The sequence below is a fragment of the Gallus gallus genome, chromosome 17 (assembly GCF_016699485.2).
Source record: "Gallus gallus isolate bGalGal1 chromosome 17, bGalGal1.mat.broiler.GRCg7b, whole genome shotgun sequence".
Classification (NCBI taxonomy): domain Eukaryota; kingdom Metazoa; phylum Chordata; class Aves; order Galliformes; family Phasianidae; genus Gallus; species Gallus gallus.
Genome location: NC_052548.1, coordinates 4,649,279 through 4,670,272, shown reverse-complemented (window position 1 = coordinate 4,670,272; position 20,994 = coordinate 4,649,279). Strand labels below are relative to the sequence as shown.

General features: G+C 44.2%; 1 protein-coding gene and 1 long non-coding RNA gene across 8 annotated transcripts in view; one reads left to right on the top strand and one right to left on the bottom strand.

Moving 5' to 3' along the window:
* Positions 1-5,746, top strand: part of BRINP1 (BMP/retinoic acid inducible neural specific 1) — a 79,628-nt gene extending 73,882 nt beyond the window's left edge. The window contains exon 9 of one of the 2 annotated variants that reach the window (XM_046901638.1): positions 4,043-5,746. In XM_046901638.1, the coding sequence (XP_046757594.1) occupies positions 4,043-5,183 (1,141 nt within the window). In that variant the 3' untranslated portion in view covers positions 5,184-5,746. The remainder of the gene's footprint in view (positions 1-4,042) is intronic. The other variant, NM_204449.2, reaches the window with a different exon arrangement.
* A 661-nt stretch (positions 5,747-6,407) lies between these two features.
* Positions 6,408-20,994, bottom strand: part of LOC101748943 — a 241,366-nt gene continuing 226,779 nt past the window's right edge. For 2 of the 6 annotated variants that reach the window (XR_005840312.2, XR_005840316.2), the window contains 5 exons: positions 16,644-16,826; positions 16,265-16,446; positions 15,760-15,870; positions 15,277-15,412; positions 6,408-8,472 (listed from right to left, as the gene is read on the bottom strand). This is a non-coding gene — a long non-coding RNA (uncharacterized LOC101748943). The remainder of the gene's footprint in view (positions 8,473-15,276; positions 15,413-15,759; positions 15,871-16,264; positions 16,447-16,643; positions 16,827-20,994) is intronic. The other 4 variants (XR_005840308.2, XR_006931684.1, XR_006931685.1 and 1 more) reach the window with 4 other exon arrangements.

Genomic DNA, 20,994 nt, shown 5'->3' with positions numbered 1-20,994 from the left:
TGATCTTTAAGGTCTTTTCCAATCTGAGTGATTCTGTGATTCTTCCAGGGCTTCAGGTCTCTTTAATTACCCCAAATTTGCATGTCTCTGGACAAAGACTCGATGGTGTTACCAGGGCTGAGAAGAAATATTTATTAAGTGTTTATGAAAAGACTTTGGAGAACTTCCTGGAGTTGGCCCGTTCCTACCAATTGGCTCCATTGCTACAAACCAGCCTATGGGTGAAGGAGTCACAAAGCAAGTCCAGGCTTTATTTTGAGTTGTGCCACAACAGCAGTGAGCAGAGATCCACGCTGCTCCAAGCATTCAGCTAAATATGTCTTTAGCATTTCTCTTCTATTTTAAAAAGTCAGCCAGGCAGAAAGGGAGCCTCCAACTTGTATTATAGAATCTGGGGAAAGGCGGACAAAATGGATGATGGCAGCTGGGTTTTTTAACTGACTGATGTACTTGATTTGTTTAAGTCAACACCACCAGGCATATTATCATTTCTTTTCTTATTTGTCATTCTGCATTTGTAGCTAGGCAGGGGAGGGGCTTGGTAGACAGCTCTGTGGTGGAAGAGGTATGCATGTCATTGCTCTTTTCACACAGCTTGGAAATACTCTAATTTTCTAATTGTTACCGTACAGAACAGCAGACGCTTATCGAGCATGCCAGTGGCTTTAAGAGGATGGAAAGGTTCTATTAAGAGCAAGCCTCTCTCCCTCTTTCATACACATTATATATTCAAAAGCAACATAAAAAAAAGAAATAGGACTGCTGTTCATTGCCCTCAGGGAAAGGAAGAGGTGGTATTTCCAAGAGAAAGGAATATTAGGGGGTTTTGCAATTAGGATAATTTTTCCATAACCTTTTGTAACAGCTAAAAAAGGAAATATAAATATCTATATTTGCTTATATTTTACTTAAAGCACCTCTTTGCTGCCAAGTTTGTTGGTGTAAAAAAGAAACCACTCCCCAGTTGTTAAAGCTTCAATATTGCATGGGCACCTATAGATGTATTTTAAAATTCTGGATGTAAAATATAAATAACACCAAAAGGAGGCAATTGATATCTGTTCTGGGCTCCAGCCATATTGTCATTAGTTAAAATACTCCTCCCAGCTGCTGAGAATAAAAATAGCCATGTCTCCCTCACTGCTCCATACACAAAGCCCAAAGGTGTCTGCACAGCAGCTAGTGCTGCTGGAACAGTGGAAGGTGAGCTTGCAAAGGAGAACTTCTTACATTCCTACCTTTGTTTTTGCAATCAAGAAAATAAAAAGAAGAAGAAGGAAAATAAAAGAAGAACCTGTTCTGCTGGACGGTGGTTGGGTTTTGTTGTTGTTGTTCTTGTGCAATAGGTTTCAAATGGTGAAACATGACCACCTGGCTCCTAGTTCCCAGCATTGCCAGGCTGCATGACTCCTGTGAGCAACTGCAAGAAACCATTGCCACTTAATGCTTGCAGTTCTGCCTGGATGTCATTATTCTCATTTCAGTTTGGAGCAGCAGATATTAAAGTTGAACGTAAAATTGCTTCCAGTTACCTCTGTAGACAGTTTTCTTTTTTATTAATTTCAAATGCTCTAGTACTTTATATTTAAATTGGCAGAGGTAGCAAACATTAAGCAAAATAACTCTTGCAATGACATTAAGGGAGAGAAAGAGAAATTCATGATAGCTTAATGAAAGAGAAAATAATAAAAATAAAAGTCAATGGCGACTCTGCTACTGACTCTCAGTTCTCAAACAGTGGCTCTTTTCAGCTTCCTTCTGTCTTCTCTTGGTTACATTCACATGAGCCTGAGCCACCAAGGGCAGTATTTCAAGAAGTTGCCTCCTGTCAGCCCAAGGGCTCTGACTGGTTCTGTGTATATTCTTACTCTGACCAAGCTGGAGGATAAAATGGGGTAATTTTACTGCTTTTCCTCTCTCAGTCTATCACACTTTCCATTGTCATGCTTGTAGCCAGTGCTCAGCTCTGCCCTGGATTCTGCATTTTCATTTAATTACATCCTTTATTGCTGCCATCAGCAGATGGTGGGTAGTTCTGTGCTTCGCTTGTGTCCTACTTGCGTCTTTGCTGAGCGCTAAGACGCGCACACACAAAACACTTCCTTCTGCAGATCTCCTTCCATCTTTCCTCCACTAAGTTTATCTGAGGAACAGGAAAATTACTAGTTTCAATTACAAAATATCAGCCGAAACTCCTTTGTTGTTTTGCTCCACCAACAGTTGGTAAAGGATAAGGAAGAAAGGATAGCTCTTTTTTTTTTCTCTCTCTCTTTTTTCCTTTTTTTCTCCTTCCCTAGGACAGATCACACCAGCTGGATAGGATGTGGCCATCTTACTCCAATTTTTATAGCATCCCTTCTGCACACTTCACCTCTCAAGAACTCAGTGGCATTATCAACTCATGAAATCTGTATCATAAAGCTTCAAATTTGCAGTGCTCCAAGCAGAACTGACCTAGAAGCCAGGAAATGTCCTGGGCCCTTTTCCTAGGGACCAGGCTTTTCCACTGGCAGGAGAACTCATACCAGCTCTGATCATAGGAAGGTGACCCCGGCAGCCCTGTACCACAGGAGGAATGTGAAAATTGCCCCTTCCTGCACTCAATGCTTCAGAGTTTTTGTGATAATTCACTTCATTTTTTTCCCCTTCACTGTGTTTTTCTTAGTTTTCTTTGTGCTTCTTTTCTTTCCTGCCATTCCTCTGTCTTTCAGTTATTGCTCATTTCAGCATCCCTAAGCATTTCTGCATTTCTCGCCTATTTTTCCTTTTACCTGCACATTTTCCCCTCTTTTTCCCTTTCTACTTCTGCTCCTCGATTATTTCTTTCCTTCCAGTGCTTTCCTCTGTTTTACACTCTCATCCCTCCTCTCACTCCCTCCCCCTAATCATCTTGCTGTTCTTTGCTGCTGTATCATTTAATGCCTTCTTTGATACAGCCTACAGCTTAATGATTATTCGGAGGTCAGGCGATGCAGGTGCCATGAATTTCACTAATCCAGCTCTGAGAGCCTCTGTCCATAATCACTCCTCCTGTTCTACAGGGACTGAATCCTAATTTGTCATTAGCCAGTCCTCTCACTGCAGTGCTACCAAGAACTTTTTGCCCAGAAGAGACAATGAAGTATTCATTAGCTGGGGGGAAGGCAGGGGGGAGGGAGCTGGACGAGGCTGAACGAGGCGTTCTGCTGGAGGCTGCAGAGAAAGGAGTTGCTGTGCTGAGATTTCCCAGAGAGGGGGGAGAAGGGGCAGCGAGGCAGCTTTGCAGGGCGGTCATATGAAAAGCAAACGTGGGTTATGGTGTCATTCATTAGGAGCCAATGCAGGGCTGTGGGATGCAGAGATGAGGGTGCTCATGGAGCAGTGATGGGAGTGGTGGGACCTGGGAATGGGTAAGCGTGGCTGGATGAGAGGCTGTAAGAGGAGATTAATTAGCAGCAGATTTTTTAAAGGAGAAGCTGTTCAAGCAGCTTGGTCTCTGTGCACTCTGACTTGCATACTCTTTTCTGCTGGTTTTTGCACTCTGCATCATGAGCAGAGGTTACTATTGGCTTTGCCTCATCCCATTACAGAATCTGTTTTTGGGGAGTGGAGGGAATTGCCTGTGATATGGAGATGGGCGGCTGCCTCCCACCAGCCTAGGAGTTATGCTGCAATACCTGATAACACTTCAGCCTCTGGCACTGCTTTATCAGCTCTTTCCATAGTTGAACTTTCTCACCACTGCGCTGATGGGAGCACTGTCAGGAGGCTGAGCCAGTCTCAGCTCTTAGAGCAGTGTGAAGAGAGAGCCCTCAGATGATCAGTGCTAACTTATGGCTATTTCTTAGAGAGCTTTTGTTCTCTGTGGGAGGAATAAACACCAGATGTAAAATTTAGCCTAGAAGTAACCTGGAATATTTCCCAAATGTCGTAGTGGGGCATCAATGCCGTGAGAGCTTTGCTCCAGTTATATCCCTAAAAGTACTATGACCATAGAAAGATACCAATGCCAACGATTCTGTGAGGCTCTATGATGCTAATCCTCTCTTCTCCCTACCTGCAGGACGATACAGGAATGGCTTACCCGGGTCCAGTCCCTACTCTACTGCAACGAGAATGGGTTTTGGGGCACTTTTTTGGAAAGCCAGAGGAGCTGTGTTTGTCACGGTGGCACCAGCTTGTGCCAACGTCCCATCCCTTGCATCATTGGGGGCAACAACAGCTGTGCCATGTGCAGCCTTGCCAACATCTCTCTCTGTGGCTCGTGCAACAAGGGCTATAAGCTTTATCGGGGCCGTTGCGAGCCTCAGAACGTAGACTCAGAGCGGAGTGAACAATTCATCAGCTTCGAGACGGACTTGGACTTCCAGGACCTAGAGTTGAAGTACCTGCTGCAGAAAATGGACTCTCGCTTGTATGTGCATACCACCTTCATCAGCAACGAGATCCGCCTGGACACCTTCTTTGATCCCAGGTGGCGCAAACGCATGTCCCTCACCTTGAAGAGCAACAAGAACAGGATGGACTTCATCCACATGGTGATTGGGATCTCCATGCGTATCTGCCAGATGCGCAACAGCAGCCTAGACCCTATGTTCTTTGTCTATGTCAACCCATTCAGCGGGAGTCACTCCGAGGGCTGGAATATGCCCTTTGGGGAGTATGGCTACCCACGCTGGGAGAAAATCCGCCTCCAAAACAGCCAGTGCTACAACTGGACCCTGCTACTGGGCAACCGGTGGAAAACCTTTTTCGAGACCGTCCACATCTACCTACGCAGCCGGACACGGCTGCCCTCCCTGCTGCGAAACGAGACGGGCCAAGGGCCCGTGGACCTTTCTGACCCCAGCAAGCGCCAGTTCTACATCAAGATCTCGGACGTGCAGGTGTACGGCTACAGCCTGCGCTTCAACGCTGACCTTCTGCGCAGCGCCGTGCAGCAGGTCAACCAGTCGTACACGCAAGGGGGGCAGTTCTATTCTTCCTCCTCTGTCATGCTCTTGCTGCTGGATATTCGGGACCGAATCAATAGACTGGCACCTCCTGTGGCCCCGGGGAAGCCCCAGCTGGATCTGTTCTCTTGTATGCTCAAGCACCGCCTGAAGCTCACCAACAGTGAGATCATCCGTGTGAACCATGCTCTAGACCTGTACAACACCGAGATCCTCAAACAGTCGGACCAGATGACAGCCAAACTCTGCTAACCCGGACTTTTCAGTGGGACACATTGGTGACTGATCCTTTTGCTGTAAAAAAAATAAAAAATAAAAGAGAAAAAAAAAAAAAGAGAAAAAAAAAAAACAAGTAAAAAGAAAGAAAGAAAAGGGGGGAAAAAGTAAAGAAGGGGGAAAAACAAAATTTGTAAAATGTAATTAATATACAAAAGAGAAAAAAAGAGAGGAAATTCTTCATTTGTTGAAAACTAAACCCGTTCTAGCAGCTGTATAAAACTGTCAGGCATGTTTGTTATTTCTATAATCCGTCATAAAAGAGTAACACCTTACTCTCTCTTGACCTTGGAGGTGTTGCTTGCTAGTCCTCAGGGGCAGCAGGGTAAATAAATAAAGGGAGGAGCTGAGAGAGGGGCAAGTTTCTGTAATGAACTGTAAAGATTTCTGCTATGCAGGTGCCAAGACAAAGAGACAAAAAAAAAAAAAATCAAAGCAAACAAACAAAAAAGAGTTATATGTAAATGTAAAATAACTGCCATTATTCCTAGTGGGAGTAAATGGTTAAAGATAAAAGATATTTCTCCTGTTGAGATTTATGCCAGCTTTATGTTGAGTTATTCACCCAGCCCGTGCTGAGCTTTGCTGAAGGACAGAAGGTGATGGCAGCCTTTGAGAGTAAAGCAAGTGCCTCATCGGGGAGAAGACACAGCAGGTGGAAGGGTGGATGCAGATGTGAGGTGGCTTAACTTTGGCATTTTCACCTTGGAAGACTTCTCAGCAGAGGCAGTGTCAGCTCTTGCCGAAGAGAAGGATGTGTCAGGTCTCCTTTCATTCCATTCCATGCCTGGCAGTAGGCTGCTGTTGACTTCTGTGACGCCAGAGCTCAACCCCTGTAAAACTCCCCGAGTCACTGCTCTTTAAGGTGTCTGAACACCCTAAAATTGAGAAAGTCAAAATTATGTTTCACACTGGAAAACCTAGAGTTAATGGCAAACCAGAGTTTGTTTTTTAACCTATGGTATGTCTAATAACACTGGGAAACCTTCATCACCGCAAAAACCCAAAGCGCAGTGAAAGAGAACGTATTTCCAAGGAAACCTGGAGATGCTGAGGGGTACATGAGCGATTTTAGTTCTCTGGGGAAGGAAAAATCCTTTATATTTTCTTACGATTCTGTAGCTACGATGAATATCCTTCTTTCACAGATTCTTTGTCCATAAAACAAACAAACAAACAAACAAACAAAACCAAACAGAAAACAGATGAGAAAAAATTTATTGCAGTATGTCCAGAACTCACAAAAATCTGCTCTCAGTTTACAAAGATAGATTTAAAAGGGTTGAGTTATCAGACAGACAAAAAACCTGAAATAACCAAAAGCTGTGTAAAGTTTTGCAGTGTGTGTGTGTGTTTGGATATATTTAGGGCAGAACGTATGAATGTAGGATCAGCTGAGCTGGTGATAAAGCCTGAACACAATGGGAGGAGAGTAGTGGGTTATTTCTCTTAATTTCACTGTTTTTAGTGAAAATTCTTTGTCAAAACTGCTGGTGACAGTTCTGGCCTTTCCGAAGGAATAAACAAAACTCTCATCCTTCAGACTTGTAGAGCTGGAGGAGCATCCTGTGGAAAAGCGGGGCTGAGCAGGAGGCCTTGACCCAACACCCCAGATTCAGTTCTGGCTCAAGACTTAACATGGTGGTTCAGCCAAGTTCCAAACTGTGCAGGTTTTGACCTTATCTGTGGATTCTTAGAATAACATCAGTTCTTCTGGAAAGAGCTAAATGCATTGTGGTGTTACTCATACGACTCCAGGGACTTAGGCAATTAAGTTTGGCTTCGGGTTTTGTTCAATTTGAGAGGTTTTGGTTGATGCAAATCAAAGCTGAGAAGGAGTTGGATACCTTGAGGAAAATAAATATTCACTGAACTCTCCTGCGGAACAAATGATTGAGGGCATACAAGAAACTATCTGTCTAGTTAGTAAGAAAACAAAAAGTAGAATCCTGGCCATAAAAGAACACATTAGTCCTTGTGTGTCCACCAAAAAGAGGGGATATGCATGAGCCTGAAGAAGATCTGAGTGAATTCAACAGAGGCATTTCTAGGGACATTCATCCATTTCAGCTGGTAGTAACCTGTGACTTTGTGTTTTCCCCAAAACACACTGAGATCTCTTTCTGTATTTACTGATCAGACCCTGCAAGAGATTGCAAAGTTGCCTTTTTCTTAATTAGTTCATTTGTTTTTTTATTATTATTTTTTATTGGTCTTTCTTTGCATAGCAGTTTCATGCTTATAGCCCCCCACCATTCAGAAGTTTCTTTATAGCTGTGACATTTCCACGTCAGTTTTCCAAAGAGGGAAAATTCATTGGCAATGGTATGCATGGAAGCTAGTTTTAAGCAAATAGTGAAGAGTATTCATGGGAAATGAATGTCAAATTAGTAATTATGAGTGAAAATAATGTTCCTGGCAGTTTCATCCATCCAAGCAGGGAATACAAATATACTGTTTAATTTACATGTATGACCTGAGGAGCTGACACTGAATAAGAACTATAGTTATTACTCCAAAAATACTGACTACTGCTTATGAGCAACCTATAGACTGAGATGCAGTCTGCATTCAATGATGGGATCTGTTCGTGGCTGGGAATAGTGAACGTGCTCACATAAAGTGAAATTAATTCGATAAATTGCTTTCCTATGAGATATGTATCCAGCTCTAGTGACTAGCAGCCAGAGAAGTTGCAATTAAATCTCAGATCTCGTGGGTAGCTAACAACACATGAGCTAAATCTTGCTTGGTGTTCGTGGGACTGTTAGAGATCAAATTGATTGCTCTCACGTATTTCTAATGATGCCTGGGCATGATCAGCCCCAATTATACTGGGCTTCGACAAGGAGGGCAACACCAGGAACGTTAAACAAGACACTGGGGACCAACAGAGCTTTAAATCACTGCTGTCCAGACATGACCAAAGCCATGGTATACAGCAGAGGGGTTGGAGATGGGTTGCCTGACATGGACAAGCATTTCCACCATAGCTGGGATAATGAAGTTGGAGTGCTGAAAATCAGACTAAGAATTTGGAAGGAAGTTTAGCACAGATACACCATCAGCATAGGAAGCTTACCTCATGAGTTCCTGATCTGGTGACATGCCACCAAAGTGTAATGGCACATCATCACAACTGTGATGTGGAGCTTCTGTGCAGTAAAGCTGTTGCAGCATGGCTGGATGACATTTGGAGGTGGGATGAAGATGAGATGTCATGGATCAATTCTTTTGTCCTTCAGGGTAGAGGAAAATGTAGCTGCTGAGCAATGAGACAATGTTTTGAGCTCAAAATGCATGTCAGAGACAAAAAAGAAAAGCAAAACCAAATAACATGATCAACTGTGTCTTGGGCCACACTGTCCTCTGCTTTTGATGACAGAAACACATATCTGGGTCCCGTTTACATAGTGAGAAAATTTTCATGCCCTACCTTTCAAATGTGAAATGTTCATAGTAACTCAGTCTACTTCCACTGCTCAGTCCCATCAACCCTTACTCAGTAAGAAGGACCTGTGGCTACAAGGTCCAGAACCAGATTTCACAGATTTGTTTTTGGGTATTTGATTTGCAAGCAATGCAGTCATCTCCTATACTTCTGGCTCTGATAAGAGACAGTAGCTCAGATCACTCCAGAGAGGCCACACCGGTGCTGCAGTGGTATTAATGGTCTTTTGAGGACATCATGTCCAAGTCCTCCACCTGGCCAGAAAAATATTTTACAAGACAGTGTAAGATTGGAGGATAATTAGATTGCACTGAGAGAGTACCTTCACCTATAACATTAGGATCACTAAGCAACATGGCTGGTAGATGTTGCTGTATGGGACAACGTTAAAAAGGGATCCTCATACTTTTAGATGTGGGTAATCATTGTCTGACTGGGTAAGAATAGAACTCAGCTCCCTTCTCCCATGCAAGCGGGAGATAGGGAGCAATCCCTGAGATGGTCCATCCCAACTAATACAGGGGTGGTAGATGGACATAGATAGGCATGGCAGATGCTTGTCCCCTGCTGCAGTTAGGGACTGTGAAAGCTGGAGCTTCAAAAAAAATCCAGAGAAAGACAGAAAGAAAAGCCAGACAGCAGATGTCCTAAAGGCTAAGAATGGCAAACACCAGCAGGTAGAGCAGACTCTACCTCCTTTTAGCCCCCAAATGCAGAAGACTTCTGGTATCAGTTGCTTCGAGTCACATGAGAGAATGGATGAGGAGCTGATTAAGAAAAGTGCTTTTTAAAAGTTGTTCGAATGTAGAGTTCCCAGCCGATGTGGCAGAAAGCAAAGGACGTCAGCAAATCTTATTAATATGCTGATGCTATGGCTTCAGAAGTGTACAGAATGCCCATTTGGATCAGGGCTAAGAGCACAGCATGGAGTTGCTATGGAGACGTGGGGAGGCCATTAATTAGCTCTCACATGAAATCATCAGGAAGGGTCCGAACCACGGCAGCTCTGCCCTCCTCGGAAGCCAAGGGCACGGCCCTGCTGACCCCCAGCCTCCCCTCTGCAGCTCCAACAGCCGTGTCCTGGAGCAGACGTGTCCTGCAGGCATCAGAGGTGGGTGCACAAGAAGTAAGGTGGAGGTGATGATGGGGGAAAACAAAGGATGAATGTTGTTCCCTCTCTTATTTTCCTCTTCTCAGAAAGCCTGTTTGCTGTTGCAGAAAAGAACACAGGAGATGTGTTGCTTTTGGGGACAGTGGTACTCATGACTGTGACCTCAGAAAAGTCAGGGCTGGCCACAAGGCTCTCACAAGCTCAGTTAGAGGTGTCAGCGTCTGCCTGGGTGAGCTGCACCCGAGAATGCCAATGCTTCTCAGTGCTATCCTGCTCCTCTGAGCAATTTCAGGCCATGCTAAGCCAGCGTTTCCTTTCCCCTAAGGGAAACATGGGCAAAGAAGGGAGGTTTGTTGGCCACGTGCCCAGCCTCCCCGCAGAGCCAGATCCACCTCCAGCCCAGGCTGTGCATGCATGTTCCCGTGACAGCTGTGACGGACTTCAGCTGCCATGCACAGGATGTTCTTTTTAGCCCACTTGCTAAAACACCACTCGGGAGGACATTTGGCAGATGGCATCTCCTGCACTAGAGCACACTGCAAGATCCCCAGCCCGACTGCTCAGCTCTCAGTGCTGAGTGGCAACCCAGACTGTGCACTCCTGTCTCCAGCTAAAGCACTTTCCTTGATGGATCTTGCTGAAAGGGAAAACAACACAAGGTTCAGGTGCTGCAGGTTCTTGTCTGAAAGCAGAGACAGAGGAGGTGGAGATAGCAGTTAGGTGTCAGGGGAGAGGCACGAGGGAGATAAGACAGGGCATAAGGAGGTCATGAACAAGACATTTCCACATTCCTTCCAGCCTGGAGGGTTTGGAACAGACCTGCTGGACAAATCATGGTCCTTGTTCAAGATCCCTTCTCAAAACCACGTACCAACGAAGTCCCTCCCATCTTCTCTGCACCTTCTTCCAGTAATCTTTCTTTTTTTCTAAGCATAAACTAACTTCTCTGAGTGTCATCAGGATTATTAATCTTCTGTAAATTAAATAAACTTGAAAAACAGTGAGGACTAAAATCTCTATAAGAAAACTTGTTAGAAATTTCAGTTCCCCCTCTTGAATTTCCAACTTGTGACTTTTCCTGGCATGAGATGGGTGCTCGATACAAGTCCACTCTTCAAGCCAAGATGACTTTCCTTTTTTAAGTAACAAGAAAAAAAACAACTCAGTGCAATCTGTGCTCTCAGGATGCACAAAACAAACCTTACATTCAAAACTGCCAATAACAATCCTGACCACCAGGAACAACTTCGTGCCACGAGATACATCTCCATGGGGCTCACGGATCCAGCCACACCATTCTGTGCCCTCATTATTAGCGGTGCGCGGTAGAGCAGTGCAACCACTGAGTGGTTCCCATTGCCCTTCAGTGCTTGCTTTCCTCAGAACACAGGCAGGAAAGAAACCTGACCTCATGGAGAGACCTAGAAAAAACAGGCCATGGGTCCCTCCCCAAGAGAACTCCGAAAGGTATTATTGCTAGAAAAAATTATCACTGCAGCAGAGCCTGTGGAGGAGAAGGATCTGATTAGGTGACCCTGAAGAGATACAGCTGGGCACAAAAGAAATTGGATTACTGACCTCGCTGCACAGGGAGGACTCTTTTACTCCCCAAACCAATCCTGTCACTGACCCTTCCCTCTTAGCAGCTTTGGCTCAATAACGAACAACACCAGTCCATTAAGTCTGTATGCAAAACACACTGTGTAAGTACAGCTCAAAATAGTATTTTAATGCCACAGAAAAATTCAAACAAATTTAGTTGAATAAAGAAATGAAACAAGAAAATCACAAAGACACCTTATATTAGGAAAGATTTTGCCAATGATACATTGCTGTGAGGTGTGCTGGGAATTACCAGCACCACAGCCTGCAGTGGAAAATGGCCAACTGAATTATTTTGGCTGAAATTCTAAAAAAAGCCCAAAAGAAAAGAAAAAAAAAAGAGAGAGAATTTTAAATTCAATATTTCAATACTCAGTATGGAAATAGGAGCTAAAAGTACACGTTACTTTTCAATTATCTGAGCCACACCTGGTTTTGAATACCTGTCATTCATCTCATCTAGAACACAGACTTGTCGAAACGGGAAAAAGGAGTTCAGCTTTGATGGTTTTGCAGAGTGCTCCGAGCCATTTAGGACAGGACGTGCCAAGGGGATCTGAAGTCACGAGGTCTCAAAGATGCTGCCAGGAGCAGAGCAAAGAGGTGCTGCTAAATTCAAGGAATTCAAGAGACCTGATGTCATGAAGCCAGAAACACCGCATGTATATACCATTTCTATATGCATGAATATATGTCACCATTTTTTAGTCTCAGCCATCAGACTGACCATTGTATCAACAGGAGGGACATCAGGACAGGAGGTGCTGCTCCAGATAAGCTTTTATTTTCCCTGACAGTTTTGCTGCCTGAGTGCCCCACTCTCACAGGCATTGACCTTGAGAAAGATATACAGCGATGTGCTACCATGGCGTGGATTTAGTTTCAGTCTTGAGACATCCCAAATGCTCAGGTCAAGCCCAAAAGCACTGCCTTTGCCTGGTTTTGGTGCAAAGAGAAGTCAGTAACAGAAATATTCTAGAGAAGAAAAAATCCTTATTTCAGCCTGTTTTCTGGGGCAGGCTTCTTGACAACGTGCAGCGTGTCTGAGTTGGGTTGTGGTGTAATTTCGGGCTGAATCTTGTTCTGCAATGTGATGACAGGATCAGATTATACAAATGTCATGCAGCTAACAACTGAGATCTGGTTTTCAAGCTTCCCTAAGACACTCAGACTCAGGGTTCTGTTAAGTTTCATTCCAGAGTGAGAAAACAAAACCTGGATATTGTCTGCGTTGGGATTGGGCACTAATTCTGATCTTGCTGTGTTTTCACAAACTATTCAATGAAGGGAGTTCGCTCCTGACTTACTCCTGGATATTTGGCAACCATCCCCATGCTTTCAGTCTCTCTTGATATGAAAATCTAATCATGTTCGCTGCTCAAAATCAACTCTGGTGAAGACTAATGCAAAAGGCTCAGCCTAAGCAAGCAGCTTGCTCAGGAAATGTAGATAAGAAGCCCTTGCGGTTTGCTTTGAAAGTCAATAGACTTGGGTTTAGAAGGATTAGTGAGAGGCTCAGTCCTGCGTGGTGCTGAGCACTGTGGATTGCAATACTGAGCGTGCGCCATGTGTGAAAGTCAAAAGGACTGTTCAAAACCATGAGTTAAGATCATCACGACGTATTTTTCTAGCTCAGATCCATAGCTGTCAATAACTGGTAATGGATGTTGAGTTCCAGTAGAATCCCAAATCTCAGGGACATAAAGGCCTGGGAGCTCTGAGATCCCAAAGCAACTTGCTAGCCTGAATTACTTCTTTAATTTCAGTGTCTGGGTTGGGTTCAGTCATCCCAGGCAGTGGGCATAAGACTGATATGAACTCCTACATCACACCCAGAGCAGCCAGTGAAGAGCACAGCAAGTATCCAAATGGACACAAATTGCATCACTTCTTAATGAGAATTAATATCTCAGCTGTGGCACTGGGGGACCTCAGTCATGCACCAAGACACGAGAGCGGATGGCATTTTAGAGACTTAACAAAAAGGAGACCTCGTTTCAAGAAGTGTCTCAGGAGAGCACCAATTAAGAAGAAAACACATGTGACACCAACTGAAGTTCCCAATCATTTTTCAAGGGTCAGTCTCACAGAGGAGGACCTGCCTGTCATCTGTTTGTTAGGGTATTTGTTTGCTGCCCTCTCTCCCCAGGAAATGCTGAACAGAAATGATTGCTTTTGTCTTTCTGCATCTCTTCCCATTTCCAAAGTGCTTTTCTACTACTTTGATATTCCTCATGGGGTGAGCAATGTTTTGTTGTTTTTTTGGTTGTTTTTTTTTTCAGGCCAATATTACTTGTGCATTCATTATAGGCTCCAGTTAATGAAAATAAATACAAAGAAACATTAGGGAAAAAATAGCCAGCTAGACAACAGGGACATGAGAAACTTGTTCCTCAAAAAGCATTCATTTCAGATGAGAAAGGAGGCAGAAGAGACATTGAAACAGCTGCATAGGGTCTCATAGTGGCAGAGCAAAGAAGGAAATTCGAGTCTGAGTGGTCATACCCACCCCATATCAGCACCCTTCAAAGTCTGCATCTGCAGAAGAGTCAACTGGGACGTTTAGGGATTGTTGCCAGGGAGGAGGGAGCTATGTAGCCAAAAACATGTATCTACAGCACACCTTCTTTAGTTATCAGCAGTAAAATAGCCCAAACTTTTCTGAACTATCAGGTACTGGCCAGAGGCAAGGTATTAAACTTCAAGATACACAGCTGCTCTAATGGACCTGGCATATCCTAACTTTCTGAGCTCACCTGTAAAACAATAATGTCATTTTCTTCTTCATTATGCATCACACATCAGCCTGGCTGCTCATTAACAGCTTTGACCTGAATCTGTCACTTTACAACAAACTCCTGTAGGATTCCAGGTTTACTGCCATATAACTGCGTTATTATACATGGAAGGCTGCAATAAGCTGATTACAAAAAACTTTTTTTTTTTGAAGACTTAATATGTACTTTTCTGACATCAGATAAGTACAAAATAAACCTGAAGCTTCACCCAAAATGCATTATGCAAAGAAATCTGTCGCTACAAAACCACACAGGGCTCCCTTCGTCAACTCCTCTCTGCATTGCCTTGGCTGCATGAGGAGCTCTGCTGTGGCAACTGTTAACTTCTACATGCCTTTAGTCAAACCATCCTGTCTATGACTCAGTTGGTACAAGACAACCTTCCTCCTTAGAAATGCAGCTTTCTGGAGCAATATTTGTGTGTTGTGGAGGAAAGTCCCAAAGCCAAATGAAAAGCACTGTCAAAGTGTAGGGTGAGAGGCAACATCCCATCCCATTCTATTTCAGCTTGGGAATCTCAGGGCAGCCTTCTTGAAGAGGAACTGCTTTAAATGATTGAAAGAGGTAATTCCAGCAAGGGCTTCTCTGCTGGATTTTGATTACTTCATGCCAGATGAGACAGAATTGGCCAAATGCTAAAATGGAAGTGAAATGTTTCAATAATTTCCCATAAAAAATGTCAACAAAAAAATATATTTTGCTGAATTTGCTTTTCTTTAAGAGAAGACTGTTCAGATGGGAAAAAAAAAAACCCTGGTCAGCTCCATCAGCAGAGTTGGCTGTGGGAAGTGAGGTTCATCACATCTGGGCTAATGGGGTGTGAAAAGTTGGCCTTGTTGAGTACACGGAGACCACTCTTACTGCTCCTGAGAGAGTCTGGGAGCTGCTAGGAGGAAAGATTGATCCATGATTGCTGTCTCCTGTCTACACAGCTATAACCATAGAATGGAAGGGACATTTGAGGTCATGTAGTTCCAACCCCCCTGTTATAGGCAAGGACACCTCCCATTAGGCCAGGTTGCTCACAGCCCTGTCCAGCCTGGCCCTGAGTGCTCCCAGGGAGGGAGTATCCACAACCTCACTGGGCAGACTGTTCCAGTGTCTCACCACACGTGCTGGTCTAGATCCGGCTGGGCTGTGTGAAGCTCATGGGTTTGTCTCACACCTCAGTCTTCCGGCCAGTCTGTCAACACTGGTGCGCATCACATTCCCCATGGCTGAGGCTGAAGGCATCACACAGCATCTGGTGTCAGGGGTAGCAAGCAAAAAAAAACAAAACAAAACAAAAAAAAACATAATAGTAAAAGATCAAGGATCAATGTATCTCAGAGAAAAAAACTGTTTAATTTTATACAAACCATAAGGTGTATACACTTTCTATAATTTCCCAGTGCTGTAGTCCATAGGTGGCTCAGCACAGAGGACACGGGACACATAACAAGGGCTTGTGGTTGTGATGTATGTAAAGTATGCTCTGATAGTGATTAGGAGCTATCCTGGATAGAGGGAACCAAAGTGAATACACCTATGGACATCTACAATAGACCTATGAGCAAAGTATTCTGTAAACTACTCTTGTGTTTAGCTTACAGGAAATGAGGTGATGGCTCCAAAAAGAGTCAGCTCTCTCATGGGATGTGACTTCCCTCGGTGCAAGGCATTGGAGCAGAACAGTGGCTCATCTGGCCAAGCAGAACAGTGCTTTTGGGAAAAAAAAAAAAAAAAAAAGGAATTATGACAATCATCTGCAATATTTCACAGCAGGATTTTACAAGATAGAGCCCAACTTTAAAGGGAGAGATGGTATTTTGAGTGTTACATCTAAGCCATTGATAGTGGCAGGGTCTTGCAGTCTATGCCATACAATCAGGGAACAAAAGCCCCAGCTATCTCTATTAATCAAAGCCCATCTTTGCAATCATTTATTGGGTTTTTACTCTTGTTGCAATCATGGACCAGCACAAGCTGAATTACAGTGTTCTTTATTAACTGGCACGGCTTGCTCCACCTTAATTAGTGCAGACCAGTGGAGCTAAGGTGAATGAGGTGAACATTAGATGCAATTTTATCATTGATGTTGAAAAGACAACCAGACCTCAACTTTTCTCTCTGTAAGTGCATGCCTTCCTTTTGTGAGATGATCAATAGCACTTCCACTGGAGGAGGTGGGCAAAGCACCTTTCAGAACTGATAATTGTGCAGGATCCAAATCTTTTCTAATAAAATCTTTCAAAACCTTGGCAAAATTTCTACTGAAGGCCAGCTTTCCTAGGAGACCTATAATTATTGAGAGCAAAAGAGAAAAGAAATGCGAGTTACCGACGTGGTTCAGATAAATAGGACCAACTCAAACAAGGGATCTGAGAGACAGGGATATGGAAAATGAAGCAAGTGGAAAAAAAACATAATCATGATAATAAAAGAACAAGGATCAATATCACTAAGAGGAAAAAAACATTTAATTTTATACAAACCATGAGGTGTACACACATTCTGTGATTTCCCAGAGGTCTCCTGGATGATTCTTTTTCCTTGTAAAATTCACATCTTTACACACCGCATCCCCAGCTCCTATCTCAGCAATACAAGATGTACATTCAGACCACAGGACGTCCCAAGAGATTGATTCCCTTGATGCTGCTCTTCTTTTTTCATCTCTGAAAGTCAAATATTTATCATTTGGCATCTTCTGTGTTTTGCTCTGATCCTTGAAAGAAAAAAAATCCCCTCTCACTGCCCTTTCTTGGGAAAACCACAAAGGAAAAGCAGCACCATCTTCAGTGGAGCAGCCAGGGAGGATGCAGCAAGACATTCAGCTTAAGGTTGCAGATAATGCAAGATAGGAAAATGCCTCTCAAGCAGCTGCTTCCCCCAAACAGCAGGAATACATTAATGTACTGAATTACTCAAAAGCCCAGTGTCTGGGAGGGAAAAATACCAATTCAGGTTGAGGGACACACTCAGACACCTTCCCATGCTTTTGAAAACATCCGCTAAGTTCACAGCATTATGGCAGAGCATCGTTTATGCTGAAGCACTTGGAGGATTTGACCCCTTCTAAGAAGGCTAAGGCTGGAGATCAAATATTGTTCTTTGCACACTCAGGTTGGTGCATCCCATGGTCTTGTCTATGACATCCCTGAAGAATGTTTGTGGGAGGCAAGTTCTAAGTTTATCCTCATCTAAAGGCGTTTGCCTTCCCCTAAATATGACTATAAGAAATGAAGGTGCTGGTCCTGTCTCCTTGCTGACAAAGTGTGATGTTGAAAATCGGTGAAAACATGTAGGGTAGTGTGCAAAAAAGGCCAAAAGTGAGAATAAAAACCCAGTGACATCTCTCCCTCCCACCACAAACGCACACAAGACCTGTAGGAAGGAGCCCTTCTCCCACCTGCCTGCAGAGGTTCAGCTTTTTGTCTCTTCCACTTCGCACAGAGGAGAGCAGTCAAAATAAATGGATGAAACGCAAACCAAAGAAGGGGGGAAATGCCCACACAGCAAGAACTGAAAACTTCCACAAATGCCCATATGAGAGTCGGATCATTGATGTAACCCCAGTGATGGCAGTAAGGACAGGAGGGGGGTGAAAAGGGGAAAAAAATCATTACACTGAAATCTCACTTGAAATAAGCAGGGGACCGTGGGTCTGTGCCAGTTGTAGCTCCCATTACTGCTGCTGTGTGAGTGGTGCTCATCATTCTGCGTAGTTCAGGGATCTTTCAGGTGATTGCTCTAAAAATACCTTATCTGCTATGGTTAAAAATAACTTCCTTCTTTCTATTTATTGACCTCCCTCTTTACCTGCGTGACCTCCCATTCCCAAACATCTCTCTAGTACTCAAAAATAACAACCTCTCTTCCTTCCCATCCTAATTTGATTAGTTCACATTAGTTTAGCTGGGTGCATATGCAAAATGAGGACCTACGAGAGGAGCTTTGTGTTTGCTATTTACCATGGCACTCCATCTCATCTCTCCTCACAGGAGTGAACGCAGCTCCTTGCACGCTGTCCTCTGCAAGAGCCAGGTGCTGCCCAGTGTAGCTGGGACAGTGTCTTCTCAGACACTGCTTAATTGCCACCTCTTATGGATTAAGTGGGACAGCAATAGGAAGCAACATTGAGGTCACTGAAGAAAGTGAGTCCCATAGCACTGCCACTTCATACTCACCTATCTCTTTAAGTCATCATATATAAGTTAATGTTTAAAATGAAAATATAAGGGAGTGCTTGTGGGAGTCTGCAGGGGTAGGCATGGAAGGATCAAGCTCTGAGTGTCTCTGCTCGTTGCAGGGAGTTGAACAGGATGGCCTTTAAGGGTCCCTTCCAAATCAAACAATTCTATAACTCTATGATTCTACGACGTGCAGGATGTCCATCCTGGTTTGATTTGGGAGGAAGATGTAGAATTAGACCATTCAACCTTTGCGGGAGACAGGGTGTTATTTAGCATGCGATAGTACGAAACGCAGGAGGGAAAATCATCAAGCAGAATAGATACAGATGCACTTCATTTAATTTAGTACTTTCATGCTCCTCACTTTGTGATTGGGGACGCAGAGAACAGCAGCTACTCAGTGCTGCAAGCACAGCTTTTTATAAGGGCTTTGCAGTACCTTTAGCTCTATTAACACTTGCTGTATTCTACTCCCAGGCTTAATTATTCATCTTATACCCAAAAGTGCAGCTATGATTAAACTGAAGAGCAGTTAGGCATTTTCAAATGGATGTGACACTGCAGCACTGGAGAGAGGCTTCTTTCAAGGATACAAGCTTGTCCCTCTCGCCCTGCCCACATCTCCTCTCCACTGAGCCTTGCTTCTGTGTTCCTCCACTGCTCAGCCTTTAAAGCAGCTCTCCTGGTTTCCCTCTCCCCCTCTCATGTTTACATCCCTTAGCTCTCTTGTGCCGTTACCTTTCCCCTCTGTTGATTTGTCTCTGCAACTGAATTTTCTCTATTGCTCTCTCTGCAGGCTTGGATGAAAGCCCATTGAAGACTATTCGAATTTTCTGACTGACTTCTGGAAGATATTGTTGAAAGGACAAAGCACTAAGTATAACACAACTTAGCAACAGCTTTCTGCCTGGGGTTTGGGGATGGGCTAAGTGACTTCTACTTATCCTCTCGCTAGGCTTTAGTTTCTCTGACTCTCTGAAACTTGAGAAAACCATCTCAGCACCATTTTGAAGGACAAAGACCTGCCGATTCCAGGAGGAAGCACAGAACAGTCCTTTGAAAGGGTCATCTACTGAGAAGTAAACTTTCTTACATACGTAGCTCTGAATTTTGAAAGTAGCTCAGGGCAAATGTGGGTAATGGTGAAACTGGTTTATTTCTGTCAGAAAGTTAGGCTTTTAGTTGAAGCTAGTCATTTAAGCCGTAGAAAGAGAGGCTGTTGCCTTCGAAGGATGAATCATGCCACCCACTTTAGGCACTGCACATTGGAAAAGGTGACTCACCCTCTGGAAATGCCTCCCTTTCTCTCCGCAGCCTTTAGATGAAACCTGGATCACCAGCTTAGACACCCCAACTTTTAAATGGCTAAAACTAGGTACAAGTAATCCTTCCGGAAGAAGACACAGAGATTAGCATGCTTCCCAGAACAGCACTAGGATGGATATCACACCACTGTTGTTCCATCTGTAGGATGCTTGAGGCAGGTGAAGGTCTTGCTGCCCAGCAGTGGGTCAGGCCAGATTCAGGCTTAATCTCAGCTGAGCTCTCCTGTGAAACAGCAGCCCTGCTTTCTGCTTGTAATGTTACAACATAAAGAAAAGTACAGCAATAAAAACAAGACAGTAAAGTCCTAAGCTGCACCCTTGTCTCCCTCCTGCCAACCCTTAAATGAGGTCTGGGAAGGGGTAGATCCTGGCTCCACCCCTTCCACTCACTCAGGTGCATTGCATAGACCTGAGCATCCCTAGGTTGGCCCTGCCTTTCCACCAGGTGCTCAATCACTGCTTCAGGCTGTGACTTAGCATTTCTGTGACAGTGCTGTAAGGCATAGAGCCCTCAGAGCCCAGGGTGTCTTCAAAAACCCTTTACCTCCTGTTCTCCACCATGCCACTTGGACACCACACACATGGACTGTGATGCCTTCTTTCCATCCTGAGTTCACTAACTCTGTTCCAACATCTCCAGCAAGTTTGGCTTGGTGTCTCTGATACTACACCCCAAGATCCTGTGAGCAGATGGGAACTGAGAACAGCGCTCAGCAGCATTTCCCAGATGTGCCTGCAGCTGGGCTGGCTGTGCCCATCCCTGCTGTGTCAGCCTGGAAGCACCAGTCCAGCACTTGACAATATTCCTGGAGCACGGCCAATTCTCTGATGACAGCGCATGAGAGCAGTGTTCACGTTTCCCATTTCCACAAAGCCACGTGACAGAAAAGAAGTCAGGACTGGTACTTGCTTTTTCATGCTCAGAGTTTCTCCCTTGCATTCTGTTGAGGGCTGCATCATTATATTCATTTATAAAAGTGACCTGAAGACAAATGCGCACAAGCCTTCTTGCCTTCCCATTGCTATCTTGGAGGCAAGGCTCCAGTTTTTAGCCATATGACACAGTGAGATAAGCCTTACAATAAAAAGCAAACAATGCAAGGCCAGCCCCGGGCCTCCAAGTCGCGATCTCCGTTTGTTCAGCATTTTCCCAGAAGGTTGTTGGAGATACCTGTGGGTACGGCTGAATGCAGAGAGTCGACTTTGCAGAAGCAAAGAGCACAGCATTCTGGGTTATTAAACCATTTGTCTTACAGCCCCGGGGAAAATGAGTTTGCTACAGAAAGTCACTAATGGACCGAGTTTCCTCATCTCAAGCTTTCTTC